Raw genomic sequence first — 23,327 nt, 5'->3', positions numbered from 1 at the left:
CTTATATGTTATTATCAAAAATCTCACTGTAATAACACCTCACATAAATTACAGATTAAAACAAAGGCTTAAATGATTATATAACTCACTCAAAACTAAAAATTAAGTTCAGAGTATATGAACCCAGGGCTTCTCACTGATTTGTTTCCATTAGCCCATGGTTCCTGATACCACTATGAAAGAATCATTTGCTTTCTGTTTTTTTCTTTTTTTAAATTCAAATATATTTTAATAGCACTTTAGTAAGGTACCATTTGTAAATGAGATATATTTATTTTAATTGAAACTAGATTATTATCTTAGCTTTATTGCCAATTTCTCACTGAGCTGAATCAAAATATATGAAATACTAAAATAGATAAAACATTCTTATAGTTATAATATATATTTATTTTGTATGAAGCTACTGTGGTCTTTTAATCTCTGGCTTTTATAATTACTGTTATTTCCAAAGCAAGAAATTGAATTTTTTTTCTTAGATTTTATTTAAATTCAAGTTAGTTAACATATAGTGTAGTATTCATTTCAGGAGTAGAATTTAGTGATTCATCATTTACATACAACACCCAGTGCTCATCCTAACAAGTGCCCTCCTTAATGCCCATCACCCATTTAGCCCATCCCCCACCCACCTCCCCTCCAGCAACCCTCAGTTTGTTCTCTATAGTTAAGAATCTCTTCTGCTGTGCCTCCCCCTCTGTTTTTTATCTTACTTTATTTTTCCTTCCCTTCCTCTGTGTTCATCTGTTTTATTTCTTAAATTCCACATATGAGTAAAGTCATGTGGTATCTTTCTCTAATTTATTTTGCTTAGCATCATATACTCTAGTTCCATCCATGTTGTCGCAAATGGCAAGATTTCATTCTGTTTGATGGCTGAATAATATTCCATTGTGTGTGTGTGTGTGTGTGTGTGTGTGTGTGTGTGTGTGTGTGTAAATATGTACATCTTCTTTATCCATTCATCAGTCGATGGACATTTGAGCTCTTTCCATAATTTGGCTATTACTGATAGTGCTGCTATAAACATTGGAGTGCATGTGTCCCTTTGAATCAGCATTTTTGTATCCTTTGGATAAATACCTAGTAGTGCAATTGCTGGGTCATAGGGTAGTTCTATTTTTAACTTTTTGAGGAACTTCCATACTGTTTTCCAGAGTGGCTGCACCGGTTTGCATTCCTACCAATAGCATAAGAGGGTTCCCTTTTCTTGGCATCCTCGCCATCATCTGCTGTTCCACAAGTTGTTAATTTTAGTTATTCTGACAGGTGTGATGTGGTATCTCATTGTGGTTTTTGATTTGTATTTCCCTGATGTTCAGTGATACTGAGCATGTTTTCATGTGTCTGTTAGCCATTTGTATGTCTTCTTTGGAGAAATGTCTGTTCATGTCTTCTCATTTCCTAACTCAATTACTTATTTTTTGGGTATTGAGTTTAATAAGTTCTTTATAGATTTTGGATACTAGCCCTTTATCCAATATGTCATTTGCAAATATCTTCTCCCATTCCGTAGGTTGCCTTTTAGTTTTGTTGATTGTTTCCTTCACTGTGCAGAAAGTTTTTTATCTTGATGAGGTCCCAATAGTTCATTTTTGCTTTTGTTTCCCTTGCCTCCGGAGACATGTCTTATAAAAGTTGCTGTGGCCATGATAAAGGTTGCTGCCTGTGTCCCTCTAGGATTTTGATGGCTTCCTGTCTCACATTTAAGTCTTTTATCCATTTTGAATTTATTTTTGTGTATGGTACAAGAAAGGGGTCCACAAGAAACTTGAAATTCTTTAGTTATCATTAATGCTTTTTCTGTGTTTACTTTCTCTGTGATAGTTTAAGATACGACTTTTTTCTCTCTTCTGTTTAGATGTTCTTCAAGAATCATGGGCACATTGGTGATTCAGTTGGTTGAGCATCTGACTCTTGATTTCAGCTCAGGTCATGATCCTAGGATTGTGGGATTGAACCCTGCATCGGGCTCCACACTGAGCGTGGAACTTCTTAAGATTGAAAATCTCTCTCTCTCTCTCTCTCTCTCTTTCTCTCTTTCTTTCTCTCCCTCTCTCTCTCCCTCTGCCTTTCTCCCCCACTCCAGTGTGCTCTCTCTCTAAAAAAAAAAAAAAAGAAAAGAATATAAGAGTTTGTTCAGTTAGACTGCATGCACCACTATCATTTTCCATTTTTCTATTACAGTTAATGGCATTATTTCCATTTTCACCCTCCAGCAGAAGATAACTCCTCTCTCACACTTTTATCACTTTTTTAAAAGGTCCTCCTTAGGATATATCATTTTATTTTGAGTCATCACAAAAGTCTCAACATATATTATATTTGGAAAAGCCCTTTTCTCCCCTCTTATACTTTACACTTTTATTAACTCTGCACTCTTACAGCTTGAGGCGTTCCATTTACCACAAATGGTGTTAAACTTTATTTCAGGCAAGAGAGAAATTCGGTAATGTTAATGGAGTTGGGTTTTTCCTTGCCTTTAGTGTAAGATTTTTGATCCATTTCTGCTTATAGATATTATATGATTTTAGTAGCGTCTTGAGTAGTATCCTATTTAGACTCTTTTATAGGTGGTGCAAACTTGTAAAAAATTGGATTTTAGGTAACTTTGTTTAGGCAGATTGTTGGCGGAGCAGAGTAGAGCTAGGATCTGAGGGGAAAGGTTTTGACTGTGCTTTTCATAGTCTTTCTGTCTCCGCTGCAGTATTTCTCATCATCTCTGTCTCTTTCTTTCTCTTTGAGAAGAAGAAAAGCAATATACATATATATTATTACCAATATATTGTTAGTTAGCTAGGGAAAACAATGTATAACAAATATTCTCTATGTTGTAATCTGTTATTATTTTTTCTTCCTTGTCACTATTATTCTTTAGTGTGCCTTCCATATAAAAGACCTACTTGTTTTTGATGTCTTGTTACATTAGTAAAGCCTAAGTAGCATGTACTGACGACTTTGGAGAGGCTTCAGTGTTATTTATCATTGCCTTGTGTATTTCTGATTTATCAGGGCTATGCAGAATTCAGTATTGTTTTAAATGTTTATTGAATGAGTAAGTGAACAAATTGAATGAATATCAGACCTAGGATACATATTATTCTCTCCTTTTTTTTTCTTTTGTTTTTGTGGTTAAGATTATGGAACAATTTCCATATGACATATATCAGTGTCTAATCTCCTGATCTCTGTTTTGTTCTTTTTTTCATGTAAATTGACCCTTTTCTTGACCTTTTCCATAAGGTCAAATCCAGCAGGGATGAAACCTTGGCTGAACGATGTCTTGTTGCATTGACTGCATGTGCTGCCAGTGGAGACGGGAATATTTTGGCTCTTGCAGTGGATGCAGCTCGTGCAAGGTGATGATATTTAAGTTCGGAGATTTCCAAATACCAGAAGTTGACCAGTTTAGGGGTGCCAGGGTGGATCACTTGGTTGAGCATCTGACTCTTGATTTAAGCTCAGGTCATGATCTCAGGGTGGTGGGATTGAGCCCCTCGTGTGTGGAGCCTGTTTAAGATTCTCTCTCTCTCTCTCTCTCTCTGTCTCTCTCTCTCTCTGTCTCTCTCTCTCTGTCTTTGCCTCTGCCCCCCTCTCAGTCTCTCTCTCTTTCTCTGTCTGTTTTTCTGAAATTAAAAACAATTTTTAAAAGTTTACCAGCTGAGATTTTCAAAGTGTACTTAAATAAAAGGTTGCTTCTATAAACCTTGTGAGCCTAAAAGAAAATATTGGAAGTGCAAGTGAAGTTAATTTTTGTTTTTCTTAAATATCTGTGCACTTGCGACATTCATATGTTTTTTTAAACATGTAAACATTACGAGGCTTTAATCCTTCTAAATAAAATTTAAAAAATGAAACATTAATACTTAAAAAATACCAAGCACACATTTGTCAGATTTTGAGAAAGTCCATCTTACTAGTAACTAGCTAAATAGATCTAGACATTTCTACAGATAGATGAACAAAACAGAGCAGAAGTGATCGATTTTTGCCAAATTCAGTTACTGGCAAAGTAAGATAGTGAGAACTGTTCAGGTGTGTGTGCTCATTTCTCATCTCCAGAGTAAAACTGAGGTCAGTCATCTCAGCAGTTAGATGGTAACGAATTATAAGTGAACTCACATATGTTCTTCACCAAGGGCATCATGAAACTTCTCTGAGCAGGAGACATGGGTAAGCCCTCTCCTTTCCTTCATGGGATGAAAGGTAGTGGGCTCACCACCCCCAGGAACTCGCGTGCCACAATGTGGTGCAGGATGCAGTGCAGCTGGTAGGCCAGCTAGCCCAACAGCGGGGCCACCGAAGACATTTTATTCATTTACAATACTTGGATGGCACCAGGGTTTGAGCAGATAGAGCATTCATTATTCATGATACTCCAGGGTCCAGTTGTGTCCCGCCGGCCTATTCTGGAAGCATGTGGAGCTATTAAAGGTGTATTAAAAATCAAACAGACTTTGATTTAGAGTTCATTAATGCATAAGTACTTAATTTTCTGTTTAGTGACCAGTTACTGAAGCTTTCTAACAAAGTTTGGGAAAGGGTTAAAAGTATTCCTAGATGAGAAAGGATGAACCAGCCTTTCAAGAATTTCAGCAAGTGATAACAGAAAAACCCACTGAAGCCCTTCAGAGGCAGCTAAGCCTCCTTCACCACCTCCTGCAGGATGGGTAGAGTGTATTAATCCTGTGTATTTCCCCTGGCTCAGGACATTTCAAGCTGTTGTAGTGAATCCATGTCACTCATTTGCAGGTTGAGAAGTTTGATGCATTTTCGAGCATAGACATTTTTATTTTTGACAGTACACAAAACTACTCTTTGTCCAGAGGTAGGCAAGGCTTCCAAAGCTATTCAGATACCTTTGAATGGATACCCCAAAATAAAGGTCAGTCAGTACTTTGCCTCATAGGACATGCAGAAACGCAAGTGAACCACAAAAAATTTTCTCTCCATACATGATGTCATTGGTGAATTATTTTTGCTTTTGTTATTTATGAACTTTTTTTTTTAACATGTTGTTTTAAGTACTTAAGAGGTAGGATAACTAGTATGTGGGTTGGGTTTTTGTTTTTATTTTTGTTTTTCAGTTTTAACTTCTTAAATAAGGTGATTTCTGTGCTTAAAATCCTCCAGAGGTTTCTCACGCTTTTAAATTAAAACTTAATCTTACAATGGCCTGCAGGATTGTGTGAGATGTGACTCTGGCCTCTCTCTCTGACCCAACCTTATTCTGCTTCCTTCATTATGCTGTGTCCCCAGTGTCCTTCTTTCTATTTTTAAAACATAGAACATGTTTTGGTTTTTTGTTTTGTTTTCTTTTTTTTACCTCTGAGAACCTTTGCACTTAGTATTTTCTTTTTCAAACACTTTTCCATTCTCCTTTATATTCCCTTCAGTTTCTCCTTTTCATTATTTAGATCTTAGTTCAAAAGCTTTATCTTCATTATCTTCAGAATAGCTTTTCCAGACACCAGATTTCACCTTTTTAGTGTGTTCATAGTACTTATTATCATATGAAATCCATATTAATTGATTTGAGTTCATATGTATTGTCTGTATCCTCTGACTAGATGGTAAGCTCTGTGAGAGCAGGTTTCTTTTCCCCCTCCCCCAGTCTTGTTTGTCACCATATGTCTGGCACTTACCATGCTTGCTCTATATTAGACACTCAGTAAATGTTGAATGAATTAATAAACAAATGAATGGAATATGCTAAAAGACTTTTTATCAAAAAGTATCAATGGGAATCTTTCTCTTTGCCCTGTAGTATTTAAAAAAAATTTTTTTTAATGTTTATTTTTGAGAGAGAGAGAGAGAGAGAGAGAGAGAGAGAGAGAGAAAGAGAAAGAGTGGGGGAAGGGCAGAGAGAGAGGGAGACACAAAATCCGTAGCAGCTCCAGGCTCTGAGCTGTCAGCACAGATCCTGATGCAGGGCTCAAACCCACAAACTGTGGGATCATGACCTGAGCCAAAGTTGGATGCTTAACCAGCTGAGCCACCCAGCCCTCCCCAAGCCCCCCACCCCCTGCCCTAGTTGTATTGTTAATTGGTGAATTATTCAGTAATCTTTACATGCTTGTCTATTTATAGTTTTTAAGTCAGCCATTTTTTGTTTCAAAAATGTTAAATTCCCTACTGTCCTAATGTTAATGCTTTGCTAGAGGGAAAAACAACCTTAGGTTGACAATGGCTAGGCCCCCTGTGATTCTTCTTTAGCATATGAAAATCCCTTTGGAAACTTCCCCCTTGACTTTACCTCCCCAACTCCCAAGTATATAATCAGTCTCTCCTTACTATCCCAGGACAGCTCTTCCTGCCCATGGGTCCTGTCCCCATGCTTTAATACAATCACCTTTTTGTACCAAAAAAAAAAAAAAAAGAGAGAGAGAGGGAGAAAGATTACTATGTATAGAGGCATCCAGAATCATTTTTCATAAGTAATCTGAGGAAAGAATCTTTCATCAGTGCAGTAGAAAACATTTTTATTTAAGTAAAATAAATCCGTGAGAGAAAGACATATACCATAGTTTTTGATAGCCTACTTTTTAGGTAATAAATTGTGTCCTATTATATTGAATATTAAAGTAAATATTTTTTATCTCAAATAATGATGTTAACAGAACCTCTATTTTATTATTTTAATATTTTAGATGTACAGTTGGAGAAATCACAGATGCTATGAAAAAGGTATTTGGTGAACATAAAGCTAATGATCGTATGGTCAGTGGAGCCTATCGGCAGGAATTTGGAGAAAGTAAAGAGATATCATTTGCTATCCAGAGGTAATAAATGAGATTTCTTAAACCAGAATGCCATCTTTTCTGTGAACATAATCCCAATGAATCAGTTGCGGGCTTAATTTTCTCACATACCATTTGGAAAACATTTGAATGGACTTTCCCGTTAGTCTGTAGGTTTACTAAAATAATATTTTCAATTTTCACTATAGTTCCCTTTAAGAGTTTCTAATTAAAACAAATGTTTGTTCAACTAGCGTTGATACTGCTTCATATCCCCCAGATACTTAAATTTCAGCCTCCTTATTATAGTATACTTACATTCTTAAGTTTATTCAAATTGTTTAATTTTCAAATAGTTATAAAATAATTTTCATGTTTGAAAATAAATAATTTGGTTACCATCTATGCGTAAATTAAAATCAGTCTCACTGAATGGACAACAAATAGTATTGTCAAGCATGATTAGGAACTATAAATTAATACAAATTGATCATGCTTTCCATGTGTAAATGTAGCTTCCTGATTATTGTTTTTCTCAACTTTTATAACAAATTTTCCACTTTTTATGTCACTACTTATAGATGAGATAAATACCAAAACATCCAAGGTGAAAGTCATCAAAATGGATTTTTTTTTCTTTTTACAAAAGCAAATGTATTTTTTCATCTGGGCTGTAAATTTATTGGTTTAAGTTAGAAGGTATTTTGATTATATGTCATTAGGAATCACCACATTGCAGTCAGCTTGAAGAGGTTCACGCTTGTGATGGGTAGGTGAAATATGGACAGCTCAAAGCAGCCAGTGAGTTACATTTGTATGAATGACTCTGAAAGGCACTTTTAAGCTTCTTTTTAAATATTTATGCATATTATACGCTGGAGACTGGTTTAAGAAGGAAAAAATTGTCATTTTCTCGTCTTCACTGTGATGTTCTCAAGTATTATGGGCTTACAGGCTGGGCCATCTTTCAGACTTTCCTCTGTGAGGGAAGGTGGTAAGCATATCCAGGCTTTAATGGAATTCTCAATGTAAAATAGAGATATTCATAAAATGTGAGTAATGGATGTAAAAAGGTATTTTTACATAAACTTGAAAGATTTACTGTGAATACATTATAGATTTTATATCTTACTTTTGGACAATTAACATATAACTGTTGTATTTTATTTTATTTTATTATTTTTTTAATAACTGTTATATTTTAAAATTTTCTTAGGGTTCATAAATTCATGGAACGTGAAGGTCGCAGACCTCGTCTTCTTGTGGCAAAAATGGGACAAGATGGACATGACAGAGGAGCAAAAGTTATTGCTACAGGATTTGCCGATCTTGGTTTTGATGTGGACATAGGTCCTCTTTTTCAGGTACTGAAAATGTTGGGATAACTTCAAAAAGAATGTAGTAAATCACTTATATTTAGAAAAAATAGTAAAAAAGACGATAAACCATGATGATGTTTTTCAAGGTGTAAAAGAATAAAATGAATTCCACAAATTCTTTAATTTATTTTTGAATGCATATAATCCAGTTAATTATGACAGAAATAAGAAAGAAATAGAATTTGTGTTAATGTACTTGTTTCTCACACTTTGTAAAAATCAGTGTCAGTAACTAAACTGTTATTAGGTTTCTAAAACTGAAGATTACTTTCAAAGATCTTATTGTACTATTTATTGAGATTTGTCTGATAATTTGTGGAAAAGGTAGCCCACATCAGATTGATGAAAAATGTTTTGAAAGGGAAATCAACCATCAGAGTGAGAGCTTGATTCATAGGTAGGTTTTCTTTTTAGTTACTCTCTAGTAGTATTTTATTTAGTCACAGAATCTTTGACCCAACAGGATAATAATTTGTTAGAAGTAAATGAAGCTGAAATTCTCTATAGAATGATACAACTTTAATCTTCTCTACAAAATATCTTTGGTTGAGTACATTGTAATAACTTCCATAGTAAAAGTTTTATCCACTACATACTTATTGATCATCTACCAGATGCTAGGTTCTGAGTTGAATAAGATACGACGATTTTTGTCTTCAGGGAGGTTACAGGCTCCTAACAGAGAAAGATTTACTTATCAGTAAACACAGCAGAGTAATAATTACTGTAATTAACATTTGGACAAGGAACTTACCCAAGTATCCTAGGAACTTATGTTTGAGCTGTGCCTTTGGAAGCATAGAGAGCAAGGCAGGGAAAGGCATGCTAGGAAAAGCGTTGGCTTGAGCAGAGGTGCAGAGGTACAGAGCCGTGAGAAAGCATGATGCCTTCAGGTAACTGTAGGACGTTCAGTAACATTAGAATACAGTGCTTGGGGTGGTGTGTAGATTACAATTGTATGCCATTCTACGGAGTTTGAACATTATCCCAAAGGTGTCTAGGTAGAGTGACAATCAGATTTATACTTTAGAAAGCTCACTTTCCAGGAAAATCACTTTCTTAAGCAGATTGAGAGGAGCTTCCTAGATGCAAGGAGTCCAGTTAAGATGTTCAGTAATGAGTGAGAAGCAATGTAGACCTTACCCACAGGCAGTGTCAGGGTCTTAGCAGAAGTTGGCCAGGATCGTGAAGAAAATTTAATAAAGGTGTTATTTATGGGGAATGGAGGTAGGCTTAAGAGAATCAGCTTATGGAACATTCAGATGAAGACAGCCATGTAAATTGGATATACATGTCTGGAGCATAGAAGAGAGGCCTCTATTATAAATAAGATTTTGAGACTTCTCAGTATGTAAATAGTACTTGAAACCATGAGAACTCATTTAACTTCTCATGAAGAGTGTGGGTAGCAATATGAAAACTTGAACAAATAAAAGGAAAAAGAGAAGGAGGCAGCAAAGGAGGAAAAGGAAATGGAGTGAGTAGTGGGATGAACACTAAGGAGGAAGGAGAATTTCAAGGAAAAGGAGGTACTATTATTCCATGCTGTGGATGAGTCAGCTAAGATGAAGACTAAAAAATTGATTACATTTTTACAAGTAAAGAAATAACCTTCCTGAAGAGGCACGCCCTTTGTAGAATCTCCCATAAGAGTTTTCCCTTTTGAATTTTTAAATAATACTCTAGAGTGTCTAGAAGAAATTCAGTTAGCCTGAACTTATGGAGATATGTCCTTGAACTGTGTTCGTAGGTAAGTTTATAAATACATTTAAGGTAGGTTTTGTTAAGCATCTCAAATATATTTTAAATTAAGTAAATACATATATTGAGATTGCTTTCATTCTTCCTTTAAGTTGACTACTTTCTCATTCTAGTTTTTTATCTATATGCTACTTCCCTTTTACTTCAGCTTTTTGTTTGTTTTAAATATTGACCAAATATAATACATTTCCAATATTTAAAAATCAGCTTTTGGGAAAAATATATATATATATTTATAAAATGAAAGTAATTAAAAACTATGGTCATTAATTGGCACTTAAAAGAACTTTTCAAAGAGCTAAAATTTTATTTCCCTATTGCATGCCATTTATAAAAATATAATTTGCCTTTTAGTACCACAAATTTGTTAATATAATACTATATCATTTAAAAAAAAGAAAAACGTATCTGTAGATGAAGGTAGAATCCTGTAGTTCTGTGTCTGATTTCATTAAAATTAGATTTAAAGTTGGGGCGCCTGGGTGGCTCAGTCGGTTAAGCGTCTGACTTTGGCTCAGGTCGTGATCTCCCGGTCCGTGAGTTCGAGCCCCGCGTCGGGCTCTGTGCTGACCGCTCAGAGCCTGGAGCCTGTTTCAGATTTTGTGTCTCCCTCTCTCTGACCCTCCCCCGTTCATGCTCTGTCTCTCTCTGTCTCAAAAATAAATAAACGTTAAAAAAAAAAATTAGATTTAAAGTTTTAAAATGTTCACTATTTATTGACATAAAATACAGTTTAGTGTATCTAAGCATAAAGCATGGAACTGAATTAAGTGGAATTTTAATCTAATACGTTTTGGTAACATGGATGATATGAATGATCAATCATGTGTAAGTCAATTAGGTTTCTTACTTTTAACAACTCAATATCAACAATATGCACATTTTCTTAATGGTTTTAATTTCATAGGCTATATTTCTCACAGACTAGGTTTTACCAATCTGCTGTGTGATTTTCTTAGAGATACTCTTGAATATGGCTTCATTACCAAGAGTGTAGAATCTTTTGTTTTCACACTGAAATTATGAGGCTTAAAATATTGCCAAACTAAGAAAATTCTCAGATTTTGGTAATTTTTTTGAGCTTATTGTGCAAGTGGTTTCTGAGATAGCCTTCTCCTTCCCCAATTTCTCAGTTTACAGTGTATTTACAATGAGAAACTTGTATGTGTCTTTTATATGAAGTAATTTAAATGCATGTAAATTATCAAGAGCAAATGTTACAGACTCATTGCAGGGAATGAATATGGTTCTGGGTAACTCAATTCATAATTGAATACATGAAAATATCCTTTATGACTGTATATGCCACACTGGTTAAATCCAGTTAATGCGTGAAAAGCAGCCTTCTTGACACCATCTCTTTTCTTGCTTATGCATTTGCCTGGGTATTATAGCTCCTTAACTAGTTTCTAGCGTTCTTAGGTTATTTCGATTCATATGTTGCTGTCAGTTCAGTGTCTCCATGGGAGACGGAGGTCCTGGAGCTTCCTAGTGTGCCATCTTGCTAACATACCTCTTTCCCATTCTACTTTAAAACCTGAGATTCACTTTTCACATTGAATCGTATGTTTGGTCTTTTACCTCTTCATAGATACTATAACATGTTGTCTTGTAACTGCATCACCACTCAATAAATGTTGATAATGAAGACAACAGATGTATTTTTCAAAGATTGTAATGAATAGATAATGTATTTCGCCTATATTCTTTGTCTTAAAAGTTTTGGGGGGAACTATATTTTGATGTAACAAATCTAATTGATAAATTCTAGGGCTAGAAGCGATACAGCCCTGCTGTTTATTGCATCAATTGGATGAGTTGGTATTTATGATTTGAGAATGGTGAAATATGAGGTTATAGTCACTTCAAGACTTTTAATGAGGAAAACCTTGGAATGCTAATTTACTAGGTAACAGTTTTAAAATACTTTTTGGAATAACTTGATGATTTGTCTCTTTACTTTCTAATTGTTTAGACTCCCCGAGAAGTGGCCCAACAGGCTGTGGATGCAGATGTGCATGCCGTGGGTGTGAGCACGCTCGCTGCTGGTCATAAAACCCTAGTTCCTGAGCTCATCAGAGAACTTAACTCCCTTGGACGGCCAGATATTCTTGTCATGTGTGGAGGGGTGATACCACCACAGGTATTTTTCATTGCCTGCATTTTTCTAGTGCTATGATGGGAATCCTGAGTAATATTAGTTTATATGTAGTTCCAATTTACTGTATACTTTTGCTAAAGATAAAATTGTTGTAGATTTTGATCTAAATTATTTCCTGGTGATTTTACTAAGTAAATTGTAGTAAGAGTCCAAAAGTGGGCAATGTATTTTCTGTTCAAACTATCTTGTAATTCATTATGTATAATTTAACTTAACAGTATGCAAAGCTTCTCTTTATGAGAGAATTACCTCTTTGCAAACTAGTAACCTAGATAGAGATGCACTTCCTTCATATTTGGTATAGAATGATGGAAAAGAAATAGGATAAAAGTAATAAAATTTCACAGCTAGAATAGAGAAGAATGGTAAACACATATATTAACCCCTAGCCACAGATAGAGTGAGCACTCTATGTCCTGGTAATGAAGTGAGTCCTTTAGTTAACCAGTCAGCAGCACTTGCTTCTGTTGTCTTAGAGTAGCTACCTTGTTCATTTTTTTCATGTTTCCATCCATACATACTGCCTTAACTCAGAGCTGTATCATTTACATGGTCTTATAAAACCTCTTTTTCACTAAAGCTAATTTGATTGGGGTATAGTTTTCTTAGAGCCAAAAATATCCTAATTCAGAAATAAATAGAATCAACCTGTTCTGAAAATTATTGGCTGACTGGGGAAGAGGTGGATTCTTGAACAAAAATGTGGATCCTATTAGAAAAGGAGAAATGAATGCTAGGTAACAATCAATGATGTCAATTAATTTATTAATGGGGTAGGGGGATACTTTCCACATATTACCTTATCTATCAGTTAAAATAATTAGTTAAGATCTAAATTTGGTCTGTTTCCAATCCAGTTTTTCATTATGTCAAGTTTTCTTTTTTTACTGAGAACAGAAAACATACAGAGGTAGAAGATATATGTGATTGCTCTAAGTAAATAATTGATAGATGCTACAAAGACAGTAGCAGAAATTCTTGGTGAAATATGATCTTATGTCGAGGTCTACTATTTTTTTTCCTCCATACCACTCAGAATATACAATAGTTACTTATATACTACTTATGAAATCAGAAAATATATGTATGAAGTTGTGACACTGATAATAACATAGGACTAGCAAGCAAGCTATGTTATTTATTTTTCTAACAACACTATACTAAAGTGATATAGTCAACACAAAACTTTGTTAATTGCCTATTATTTTCACAAATATAGTTGACTATTTGGGAATATAAAGGACTTTTATTCTTTATTGTCTGTGTATGGAAACTTATATCTGTATTGCAGTTTTAGAGTCTATAATATCTAAGCTCTTAGACATGATATTAAAACTTAAGAACCAAAATAGTTCAGCTGCACAAAATATTGAAATTGAAATATGAGTTGAGAAAAAACAGAAACCTGTTATCTAAGTGAGCTGACATTTTCAAGAAATATATTTCACACAAGTTGTGTTAACCCTCTGGATATTTGAATTACTCAGAACATTTGTAGGTATTTTACACACTTTTTTTCCCCTATGAGTTTAAAGACTAAAGATTATTTTCTGTAATGACATACTTGTGTGTTAATATGAGTATCCTTTATAATATAATTGTAGCAATCAACATTTACACATTTTTTTCACTATTTTCAGTAAATATGTAAAATAATGTACTTACTCAGTTGAAAGTCATTTAGATTTTAAATTAGGAAGCACTAATATATAGTAGTTAATCAAGCCGACTTAGCCACTGCCACTGTGAAGCTCACCATTTCTGCAGCCTGATCAAATAAATATGGTCTGTCCTCACCAGTATGTGTTACTATAGTCTGGATTTTCTAACCTTCTTAAAAGCAGTGGCTTCCAAGTATTTTCAGCAAGGTTAGCAGCCTCGTGATGCCTACTTCTTTCATGAAGGAGGCAATACGATACTCCCGGCCAGTTCAGTGGAGGATGTTTTAAAATACCAACTTTTTTTTTTTTTTAATGTTTATTCATTTTTGAGAGAGAGACAGAGACAGAGACAGAGCGTGAGCAGGGGAGGGACAGAGAGAGAGGGAGATAGAATCCAAAGCGGGCTTGAGGCTCTGAGATGTTAGCACAGGGCCCAACACGGTGTTCAAACCCACAAACCATAAGATCATGACCTGAGCCGAAGTCCAACACTTAACTGACTGAACTACCCAGATGCCCCTAAAATAACAACTTTTTATTTGAAAATAATTCCAAACTAATAGATAATAAAAATAGTACAAAGGACACCTGTATACCCTTTACTCAGATCTACTTGTTTCTCACATTTTATCCCCTCACTAAAGTATATTTTATAAGGCTGTGTTAAGGCTTAGGTAAGAAGCCTTTCTCCATTTGCAATATTTCACGGTCCTCTTCCAGGTGAGCTCACCTTCCAAATCCACAAGTCAGGTGAGAGAATAAATGGTTCATAGCATTATTAGGAAAGATAGAATGAAATAACTTATCCATTTGGCCATCCCCAATTTGGAGATCATTGTTATTGTTTCGTCAAGTTTTTTTATGAAATCTTAAATCTATAGCACCTGCCCAAGAATAATGATGTGTTTGAGGTATCTTTAATGTGTCAAATGTTGAGGTTATAAAAATGATTAGAAATGTTCTCTGCCCTTAGAAGTTCAGACTTAGAAGAAGAAAAGTTAAATAAGATGTGTTAAGTACCATTGAAGAATTAAAATATTGTAAGAGTATTACAAGGAGATAAAAGAAACAGCAAAAAAGTCATCGGGGATAATTAGCATGACCATTTAATTTGTCATCTAAATGTGACCACTTTTGAGAACAAATATGGGTGCTATTAAAAAGGGTGCTGTAAAAACAGTCTAATTAAAAAATGAGCAGAGGATCTGAATAGACATTTTCCAAAGAAGACATACAGGTAGCCAGCCAGGTACATGAAAAGATGCCTCAGGGAAATGCAAATCAAAACTACAATGAGTTATCACCTTACACCTGTTAGAATGGCTATTCTTCTTTCTAGAAGGAAAGAAATAACAAATGTTGGTAAGATGTGGGAAAAGGATACCTTTGTGAGTTGTTGGTGTGGATCAAAACTGATGCAGCCATTGTGGAAAACAGTACAGAGATTCTTTAAATTAAAAATAGAACTGCCATGGGATCCACCAATTCTACTTCTGGGTATTTATCCAAAGAATATGAAAATACTAACTCGGGGCACCTGGGTGGCTCAGTCGGATAAGCATCAGACTTCAGCTCAGGTCATGATCTCTCAGTTTGTGAGTTCCAGCCCCGCGTCAGGCTCTGTGCTGACAGCTCAGAGCCTGGAGTCTGCTTCGGATTCTGTGTCTCCCTCTCTCTCTGCCCCTCCCCCCCCTCAAAAATAAATAAACATTAAAAAAAATTTAAAAAAAAGAAAGAAAACACCCAAAGAGATATATGTACCCTCTGTTTTTCCTGCATTATTTACAATAGCCAAGATATGGAAACAACTTAAGTGTCCATCCACAGATGAATGGATAAAGAAGTGGTATATATATATACCATGGAATATCATTTGGCCATAGAAAAGAATGAGATCTTGTCACTTGTGAAAACATGGGTGGAACTAGAGGGCATTATGCTAAGTGAGATAAGTTAGACAAAGATAAATACCATATGATCTCATTTATATGCAAATCTTTAAGAAATGCAAAAACCGAAGCTCTTACATACAAAGAACAGATTGGTGGTTACCAGAGGCAAGGGGAAAGGGGATGGGCAAAGTGAGTGGAGGTAGTCAACAGCTGCAAATTTCTAGTTATGAAAATAAATAAGTGATAGGGATGTAACATACACCGTGATGACTATAGTTAATTATGCTGTAGGGCATGTTTGAAACTTACTAACAGTAAATCTTAAAAGTTCTCAACACACATACACATGCACAGTTTTGTAGCTATGTGTGGTGATGGTTGTTAACTGGACTTACTGTGCTGATCGTTTTTCAGTATATACACAAATACTGAATCATTATGTGGTACACCTAGAGCTAATACATTAAATGTCAATTACACCTCAATAGAAAAAGGACTCCTAAAAACAAAGAGGGTACTGCAACAATAAGCACAAACCAGAATGTCCTAGGATATGTGATCACCCTTGTGGATAAGGATCAGGGATTTAGAGGATATCCTAAAACTCAATGTTATAGCTACAGATACTCCAACTTTTAAACAGACTACAGCCTGGAGCAGTATTTGTGTCCTGGGAATCTTTTCACTCAGACTGTTTAAAATAAAGTAACAAATAGCAACAGCAACATGGGAGAATTTGTTTTTAAATGAGCTAATCTTTGTTTACAGAAAATCTGATTTCTTCACAAAGCCAAATTCAAAGCAGCATCATTCACCCAAAGAAAACAAAAACACTAATAAGAAAAGATATATGTGCACTGCTATGTTTATTGAAGTATTATTTGCAGTAGCTAAGATATGGAAGCAGTGGGGTGTGAAGGGTTTCATTTTCAAAAGAAATCATTATGACACCTAAATATTTTTATATACAAATATATGGCTGTAGTCTCACTGAAAAAGATTCAAATTGTATTGAATATGTGTGCGTGTATGTATGTGTATATTAAAAACATGGAATATTACACAGCCATAAAAAGGATGAGATTGTGCCATTTATGACAACATAGATGAACTTAGAGGGTGTTACGCTAAGTGGAATAAGTCAGACTGAGAAGGGCAAATACCATATGATTTCACTTATATATGAAATCTAAAAAAATATGTGAGTGAATAAAAAGCAGAATGAGACCTATAAATACAGAGAACAAACTGGTGGTTGCCAGAGGGGAGGGAGTAGGGGTTGGGTTAAATGGGTGAAAAGGAATGGGAAATGCAGGTTTCCAGTTATGGAATGAATAAGTCAAGGTAATGAAAGACACAGACAGCATAAGGAATATAGTCAATAATATGATAATAGTGATATAACAGGACAGATGATAGCTACATTTGTGGTGAGCATAGCATAGTGTATAAACTTGAATCACTACTTTTTTACACCTGAAACTAATATAACATTGTGTGTCAACTATACTCAAAAAAAAAAAAAAATTAACAAAATAAAACACTCCCCAAAAGAAGAGTATCACCATTCACGAGTTGCAGACAAAATACCTTAGAGGAAATAAATAGCCTTATAAGCTCAAACCTATAATGTGATACTGAATTGAACACAAATAATGACAAGTAGTAAAAATTTAGGTGAGAGAAATTATACGGCTTAGGGCTCAGAAGTTCTCATACAACTTCCTACCACATACCACACACTGGGGTATTTGGAAAAGGGGCAGAGTATGCTTTGCTCTTTTAATGACTTCGAGTACAAGGGGTGCTGGCAGCTATTATTAGCAATCCCAGTGAAGGAAGAATTTTTCAACCCCAGATGCCATTAGTGTACCAGTTGAGACAGTTGGGGGCATCAGGGACAAAGAAAGGGCAGCATTTATTGCCCTTTAGTTTCATTTCCTTGAAATTAAATATTGTCTCTTTTATTAATTAAACAAATTCTTTCAACAGGATTATGAATTTCTGTTTGAAGTCGGAGTTTCCAGTGTATTTGGTCCTGGGACTCGAATTCCAAAGGCTGCCGTTCAAGTGCTTGGTGATATTGAGAAGTGTTTGGAAAAGAAGCAGAAATCTGTGTAACATCCTCTTTTTGAGTTAGCTTTTTTTCTAGAATAGTGTTTCAATGATGGTCAAAGAGTAAAACTGTGTCTTCAATTTAATTCAACCCCTGATACGTACTTTCTTAAAACTACATTAAAATACCTGACTTAAGAATTTTGTGATGTTATAAGTGTGTATGTACAGTTTCACTTTAAAAATTAAATATACTTAAAAACTCTATAATACATGCTCAGTACTTCATCAGAAACTCTAGACAGTGGTATTATTTCAGAAAATCATGATATTTATTTGAAGTATTTCTTACAGAACTATTTTTCTATTTAAAAAAAATTAAACTTTACCCTCCCCCAAGTTTCTGATTAGTCTCATTCTTCAGTTTAGCATTATATTGACTTGAGCATGATAAAATAAAATTGATATATGAATAAAATAATTACACCTATCTTGGAAAAAATAAGGAAGCATATTTATGTAGAGAAACATATTGTGGTTGTGTCCTCAACCAAACTCTACCAGAATTATTTCAATAAGAATATTAAGTTAGACCCAAAAGTTGGAACAGGGGAGAAATGGCAGAATATTGCTTCAAATGTGACTTTACTTTCTTCTTGGGCATGAACATGTGACTTTGTTATTGCTGGGCTTGGCTCAAGACCAGGAGAGTGGATACTTATAAATATTTCCTAAGATGAATGTGCTTAGGTTGTTAATATATGACTTTCTCCAGAATGATGTTGTAAGCTGGGAGTATAGAAGCTAATGGTACAGTCCAAGGCTTAAGACTTGATAACCAAGGGAGTGCATGGTGTAAATCACAGCCTAAGGGCAAGCGAAGCTGATATGAAGTGTCCCAAATCAGTTAGTGAGGCAGGAAATAAAAGGGGTGAATTCCTCCCTCCTCTGCCTTTTACCTGTTTTCTTTTTCTTTCTTTCTTTCTTTCTTTTTTTTTTTTTTTTGAGAGAAAGAGAGAGGGAGAGAGAGAGACAGAGAGAGAGAGAGAGAGAGAGAGAGAGAGAGAGAGAGAGAGAAGTGGCACTCACCCAAAGCAGGGTGTTTTACCTGAAGCAGAGCTCTTGCTTTACCTGATGTAGGATTTGAACTCCCAAGTTCAAGTGTCCCAAGTTCAAGACACCCAAGTCTTGTGTTTTACCTGAAGCAGAGCTCTTGCTCACCTGATGTAGGACTTGAACTCCCAAATCACAAGATCTTGACCTGAGCTACCCAGGTGCTCCTTTTGTTCTGTTCGGGTCCGCAACAGATTGGAAGATGTTCGCACATGTTAGGGAGGGCAACCTACTTTATTAAATCCGCTGATTGAAATGCTAGTCTCATCCAGAACCACCCTAACAGACACTCCCAGAAATAATATGTAATCAGGGCACCCCATGGCCAGTCAAATTGATTACCTGTTGTAAGTACCTATTACCTAAAATTATCACGGAGCCCTTGTACGTTGCTGGTGGGAGTGTACAATGTTGTCACTACTGGAGAAAATGATACAATTCTTCAAAAACACTGAACAGTTACCAAACAGTCCAGCAATTCCACTGCTAGGTATATATGCAAAAGAACTGAAAGTGAGGTCTTGAATAGATACTTGTGTACCCATGTTCATAGCAGCTTTATTCACAATAGCCCAGAGGTGGAAGCAACCCAAGTGTCCTTGAGAGAGAAGTGGATAACAAAATGTAGTGTATACTTAGAATACTAGTCAGCCTTAAGAAAGAAGGAAATCCTGACACATGCCACAACATAGAAAAAGCTTGAAGACATTATGCTAAATGAAATCAGCCAGTCACAAAAGACAAATGATTTTGTTTATATGAGATTTCTAGAATAGTCAAACTCACACAGGCAGAAAGTAGAATGGTGGTTTCTAGGGTCTGGGGAGAGGGAATGGGGCGTTAGGGAATTGAAAGGTTATAGAGTTTTAGTTGGGGAAGATGAAAAGTTCTAGAGATGGATGGTGGCGGTGGTTGTACAGCAATGTGAGTGAACTTAAAGCCACAGTACATTTAAAAATGGTGAAGAAGGTAAATTTTATGTATATTCTACCACAATAAAAGTATTTAGGACAGTCTTTCCATATGGTACATATTTTATAAATGGTATTAATATTGTTATTGTAGTATTACTATTGTTAAAGAGAATGGTAAGGCATGAAGCTGGGAAGGCAGGCAGAAGCCAGATTGTGTACAGAGGCAAGTTAAGGGATTTGAACTTTATCTTGAAGACACAGAATCCTATAAGGGTTTTTACTAAGGAACTAATCTGACGAGGTTTGTGTTTAGCACAACAGCTGTGTGGAAGATGCCTTTTAATGGGGACAAGACTGGAGTTGAGAGAAGACTGTTAGAATAATGTAATAGAGATATTCTTGGTATCTAAACTTATCTGCTCAGGTGCTGCTCGGAGACGACAAACATGGAGAGGATAAGATCTTATTTTGGAAGACTGAATTGACAGAATCTGTCTTCTATCTTAAGAAAAAAAGGTTCTTGGTCTTTGGGTATTTACTGTGTGGAATCTGCTGTATCCCCTCACCTATTATGGTGGTTCTTTTGTGGACCATTTTTGATGTGCAGTGATTTCGAGACTGGATTTACTGACATAACGTCAAAATCAGGAAAAGGTAAAATGATGGGATTTGTTTTCCAGTGATCTTTTTGTCAATACTAGAGTTTTTCTGGCTTTGGAAGCAAGATAGAATGATGTCTTTAGGGTACATCAAAATCCTTTCCCTGCTAGTTACTGGAAATGTCATTGTTATGTAAATATTCTCAAATATAGGAAGTGGAGGAGATGTTTGAAGAGGCATCCCTTCTGAAGAAAACCTGCCTGGAGGTAGAAGAGTTAAAGTAACAAAACCAAAGAAAACAGGATGAATTCTTCCTCTGATTTCCATTTCAGGGAACAGGGACTCATATAACAGAGAGGAGAGGTGAGGGGGCTGTTAAACAGCTCTATCTACCCACAGACAAGATTATGCCATGTGTCACCGCCACCCCTCACTGGCATCTTCAAATTCCCACCTGCTTCATACTACTCGAAAACTTTTTCTTAACACAAAAGGGATCTAATAAAACTATTTATGTTAAGACATAAATGTCTGCTACTGTAGAATATGTTTATTTTACCCGGTATATTTTTAATTTAAATTGGAAAAAACTTATCAAAGTGATGACTGAAAACACTTGTGACTATCTAGTAGACACTCAGTAAAAATGATGATGGAAACAACTAACATTATTTCCACCAATAGACAAGTCCTGACTCCTTTCCAAAGAATTATGAACCATCCATTAGACAAATATTTGTGCCTAACTGTGAAAAATTCAGTAATCAAAAGTCTTTTCAAAGAAAAATCGTTTTGGTTTTCCTCAATAAACATAATGCTATTGTTTTCTGTTTCTTAGATCCTCTTTTTATTTTTTTCTCCTGTACCTGTAGGTGTCTCCCTAAGTTCAGGATTATTCTGTTTCCCTGAAAAAAACATTCTTGAACTAATGCCCCATCCTAGAGACCCATAGGCTCTGCGAACACTGTCAGGAAAAGCACATCTCTTTAATAATCTGCTTAGATGCACCTAATGTCATCCTTTTTGATTGTGGTTTGTGGTCAGTACAACTACGTGTTGATAATTGTTCATGAACTGTGCTGCGTTTGTGCTAAAATGATGAGTTCATTAGCAGTGAAGCTAGAATGTGACCTTGGATATGAGATTATTACTGAATTCTATTTAGTAAATCCGTCTCTAATTCACATTAACTCATTTTAAGTCTCTAATTATTCATGGCCTATTTCCTCCCTCTGCATTCAAACCCCTTGTTACACTGACCTCCTTTACCACTTAACATGAGATCAGGGCATGATATTAAGAGTATTTACACACAACACAAAACACAAATTACCCTGAAGCCCTTAAAAAAGAGCAATGCAGAATTTAGTAACTTCTTTCAGGGTTATCTGAAATAACAATACCCTCTAATAATACCCTTTTGGTTCTGAGATCACTGGCAAAATATAATTAAGGTAAATGTCATGAGTTTATGTAATATACACTTTTATTGTTTGACTACCATTTGTTAAATTCTAATATGCTATTACTTTTGGAAAATAAAAACATAGATTTCATTGTGTTTTAGCTAAGCTGCACATAGCCAGTAAGCATTATATATGTGTATAACAAAAAGACATCTTTGTTGTTATTTCCTTCTGTGAACAAAAAGCTTAGCCTAGAGCTTGCTTAGGAGGGTGTAAGAGAAGAGTAACAGTAATGACATTCTTAGGCTTTCTGGATTGTCTTTACTTGACTTTAAATAGTCTGTCCTGTTGCCTATTTAGTTTTGTCATTTTATTAGACCATATGGTCATCAGAGCAATTTAGTGACAATTTTCTGTCAGAATAAATGGTTATCTAGACTATAAGTTTAAAAGGACACTAGGCAGATGACTCTCTTTGCCTCTAAAGTGTTCTTTGGTTTAAGGCATCAGAGACCTCTAAAAATATGTTTTTAAATTGTAAATACATCTGCTAAAAGCCTAATATTAAATTAAACATTTACACTCAATTCTAAAAGACTTAAGAGGCCATTGCTAATCGTGCACAGGTTGCACACTGTCAAACTCCAGGGGGAGCCATTTACTTTGCAGTCTTGCACTGTCCTAGTCCTGCATGTATTCTGCTGCAATTTTCTGTCTTAAAAGAGGGATGATGAGAGAGCCCATGTCAAATGTTTGTTTTAAAGATTAAATGAGATAATGCACGAAACCTGCTTTGAACTGGGCGGCACACAGTAAAAGACTAATAAATGTTTTCCATAGTAATTATTATTGTTATACTTTATGCTAGCCTCACTTCTAGCCCTTGGAAATAAACATAATATATGCATTTGACATGATTCTTATTCTCAGGGAGCTAGTAGCCAATTTGCAGCAGATGAGCTCATGAGGAGACTATGACTACAGTGTTGTAAAGGAGGTATCCATGTAGTGCCATGAGAACACAAAAGGAGTTGCTAATTTTCTCCTGTGGGGGAAATGAAAGCTTCCAAGAGGAGACAACATCTGGACCCTAAAACAATGAGAGAGATTAAGTGGCCAGAAGTGTGAGTACGTAAAGCAGGTATGTGGAAACAGCTTATTCAGGGAAATGGGGGCAGTGAATGTAGTCGAAGCATGCAATTCATGATAAGGTTGAAATACAGGGTATGGATTTTATCATTTATTAACATCTTACTGCGAGATTTTTTTAAAAATTGTAGTTTTAAAAACTATAAGAATTTTTCCTCTCACATCCTTTTTATAACTAAGGGCTTTGTGATAGATAATAGCTTTTTTAAAATGACAGTGAGATAGGAAGCAAAGGAGATATTTTGCATTTCCCTTTTTGCCTAGGATTTGCCAAGGTGTCTGTGATTAGGGAGATATTTCTTGTTTTGGAATCTGTAATTATTTCTTACTAAAAATGTGGTTATAGCTAAGAATACACCTCTCAGTTTCAGACAATTTTGTAAACCTCACACTCAAACCCAGGGTCATTGTATTAAATATGTGTCACAAAGGAATCTGCCATCACTGGCAAATCATTCTGTAGTTTGGGAGAGAAAACAAAACTTTTCAGGTATGT

At 35.4% G+C, this 23,327-nt stretch overlaps 1 protein-coding gene across 3 annotated transcripts in view; it reads left to right on the top strand.

The window, feature by feature from the left end:
- The window catches only part of MMUT (methylmalonyl-CoA mutase), a 35,445-nt gene extending 17,526 nt beyond the window's left edge, over nt 1-17,919 (top strand). For all 3 annotated transcript variants that reach the window (XM_006931792.3, XM_045057631.1, XM_045057632.1), the window contains 5 exons: nt 3,244-3,359; nt 6,651-6,782; nt 7,957-8,104; nt 11,856-12,023; nt 17,587-17,919. In XM_006931792.3, coding sequence (XP_006931854.2) covers nt 3,244-3,359; nt 6,651-6,782; nt 7,957-8,104; nt 11,856-12,023; nt 17,587-17,715 — 693 coding nt within the window. In that variant the 3' untranslated portion in view covers nt 17,716-17,919. The remainder of the gene's footprint in view (nt 1-3,243; nt 3,360-6,650; nt 6,783-7,956; nt 8,105-11,855; nt 12,024-17,586) is intronic.
- Nucleotides 17,920-23,327: the final 5,408 nt, after the last annotated feature.

The sequence above is a fragment of the Felis catus genome, chromosome B2, assembly GCF_018350175.1.
Source record: "Felis catus isolate Fca126 chromosome B2, F.catus_Fca126_mat1.0, whole genome shotgun sequence".
Classification (NCBI taxonomy): Eukaryota; Metazoa; Chordata; class Mammalia; order Carnivora; family Felidae; genus Felis; species Felis catus.
The sequence above is the reverse complement of the archived record's forward strand: the minus strand, read 5'-3'. Positions and strand labels throughout refer to the sequence as shown.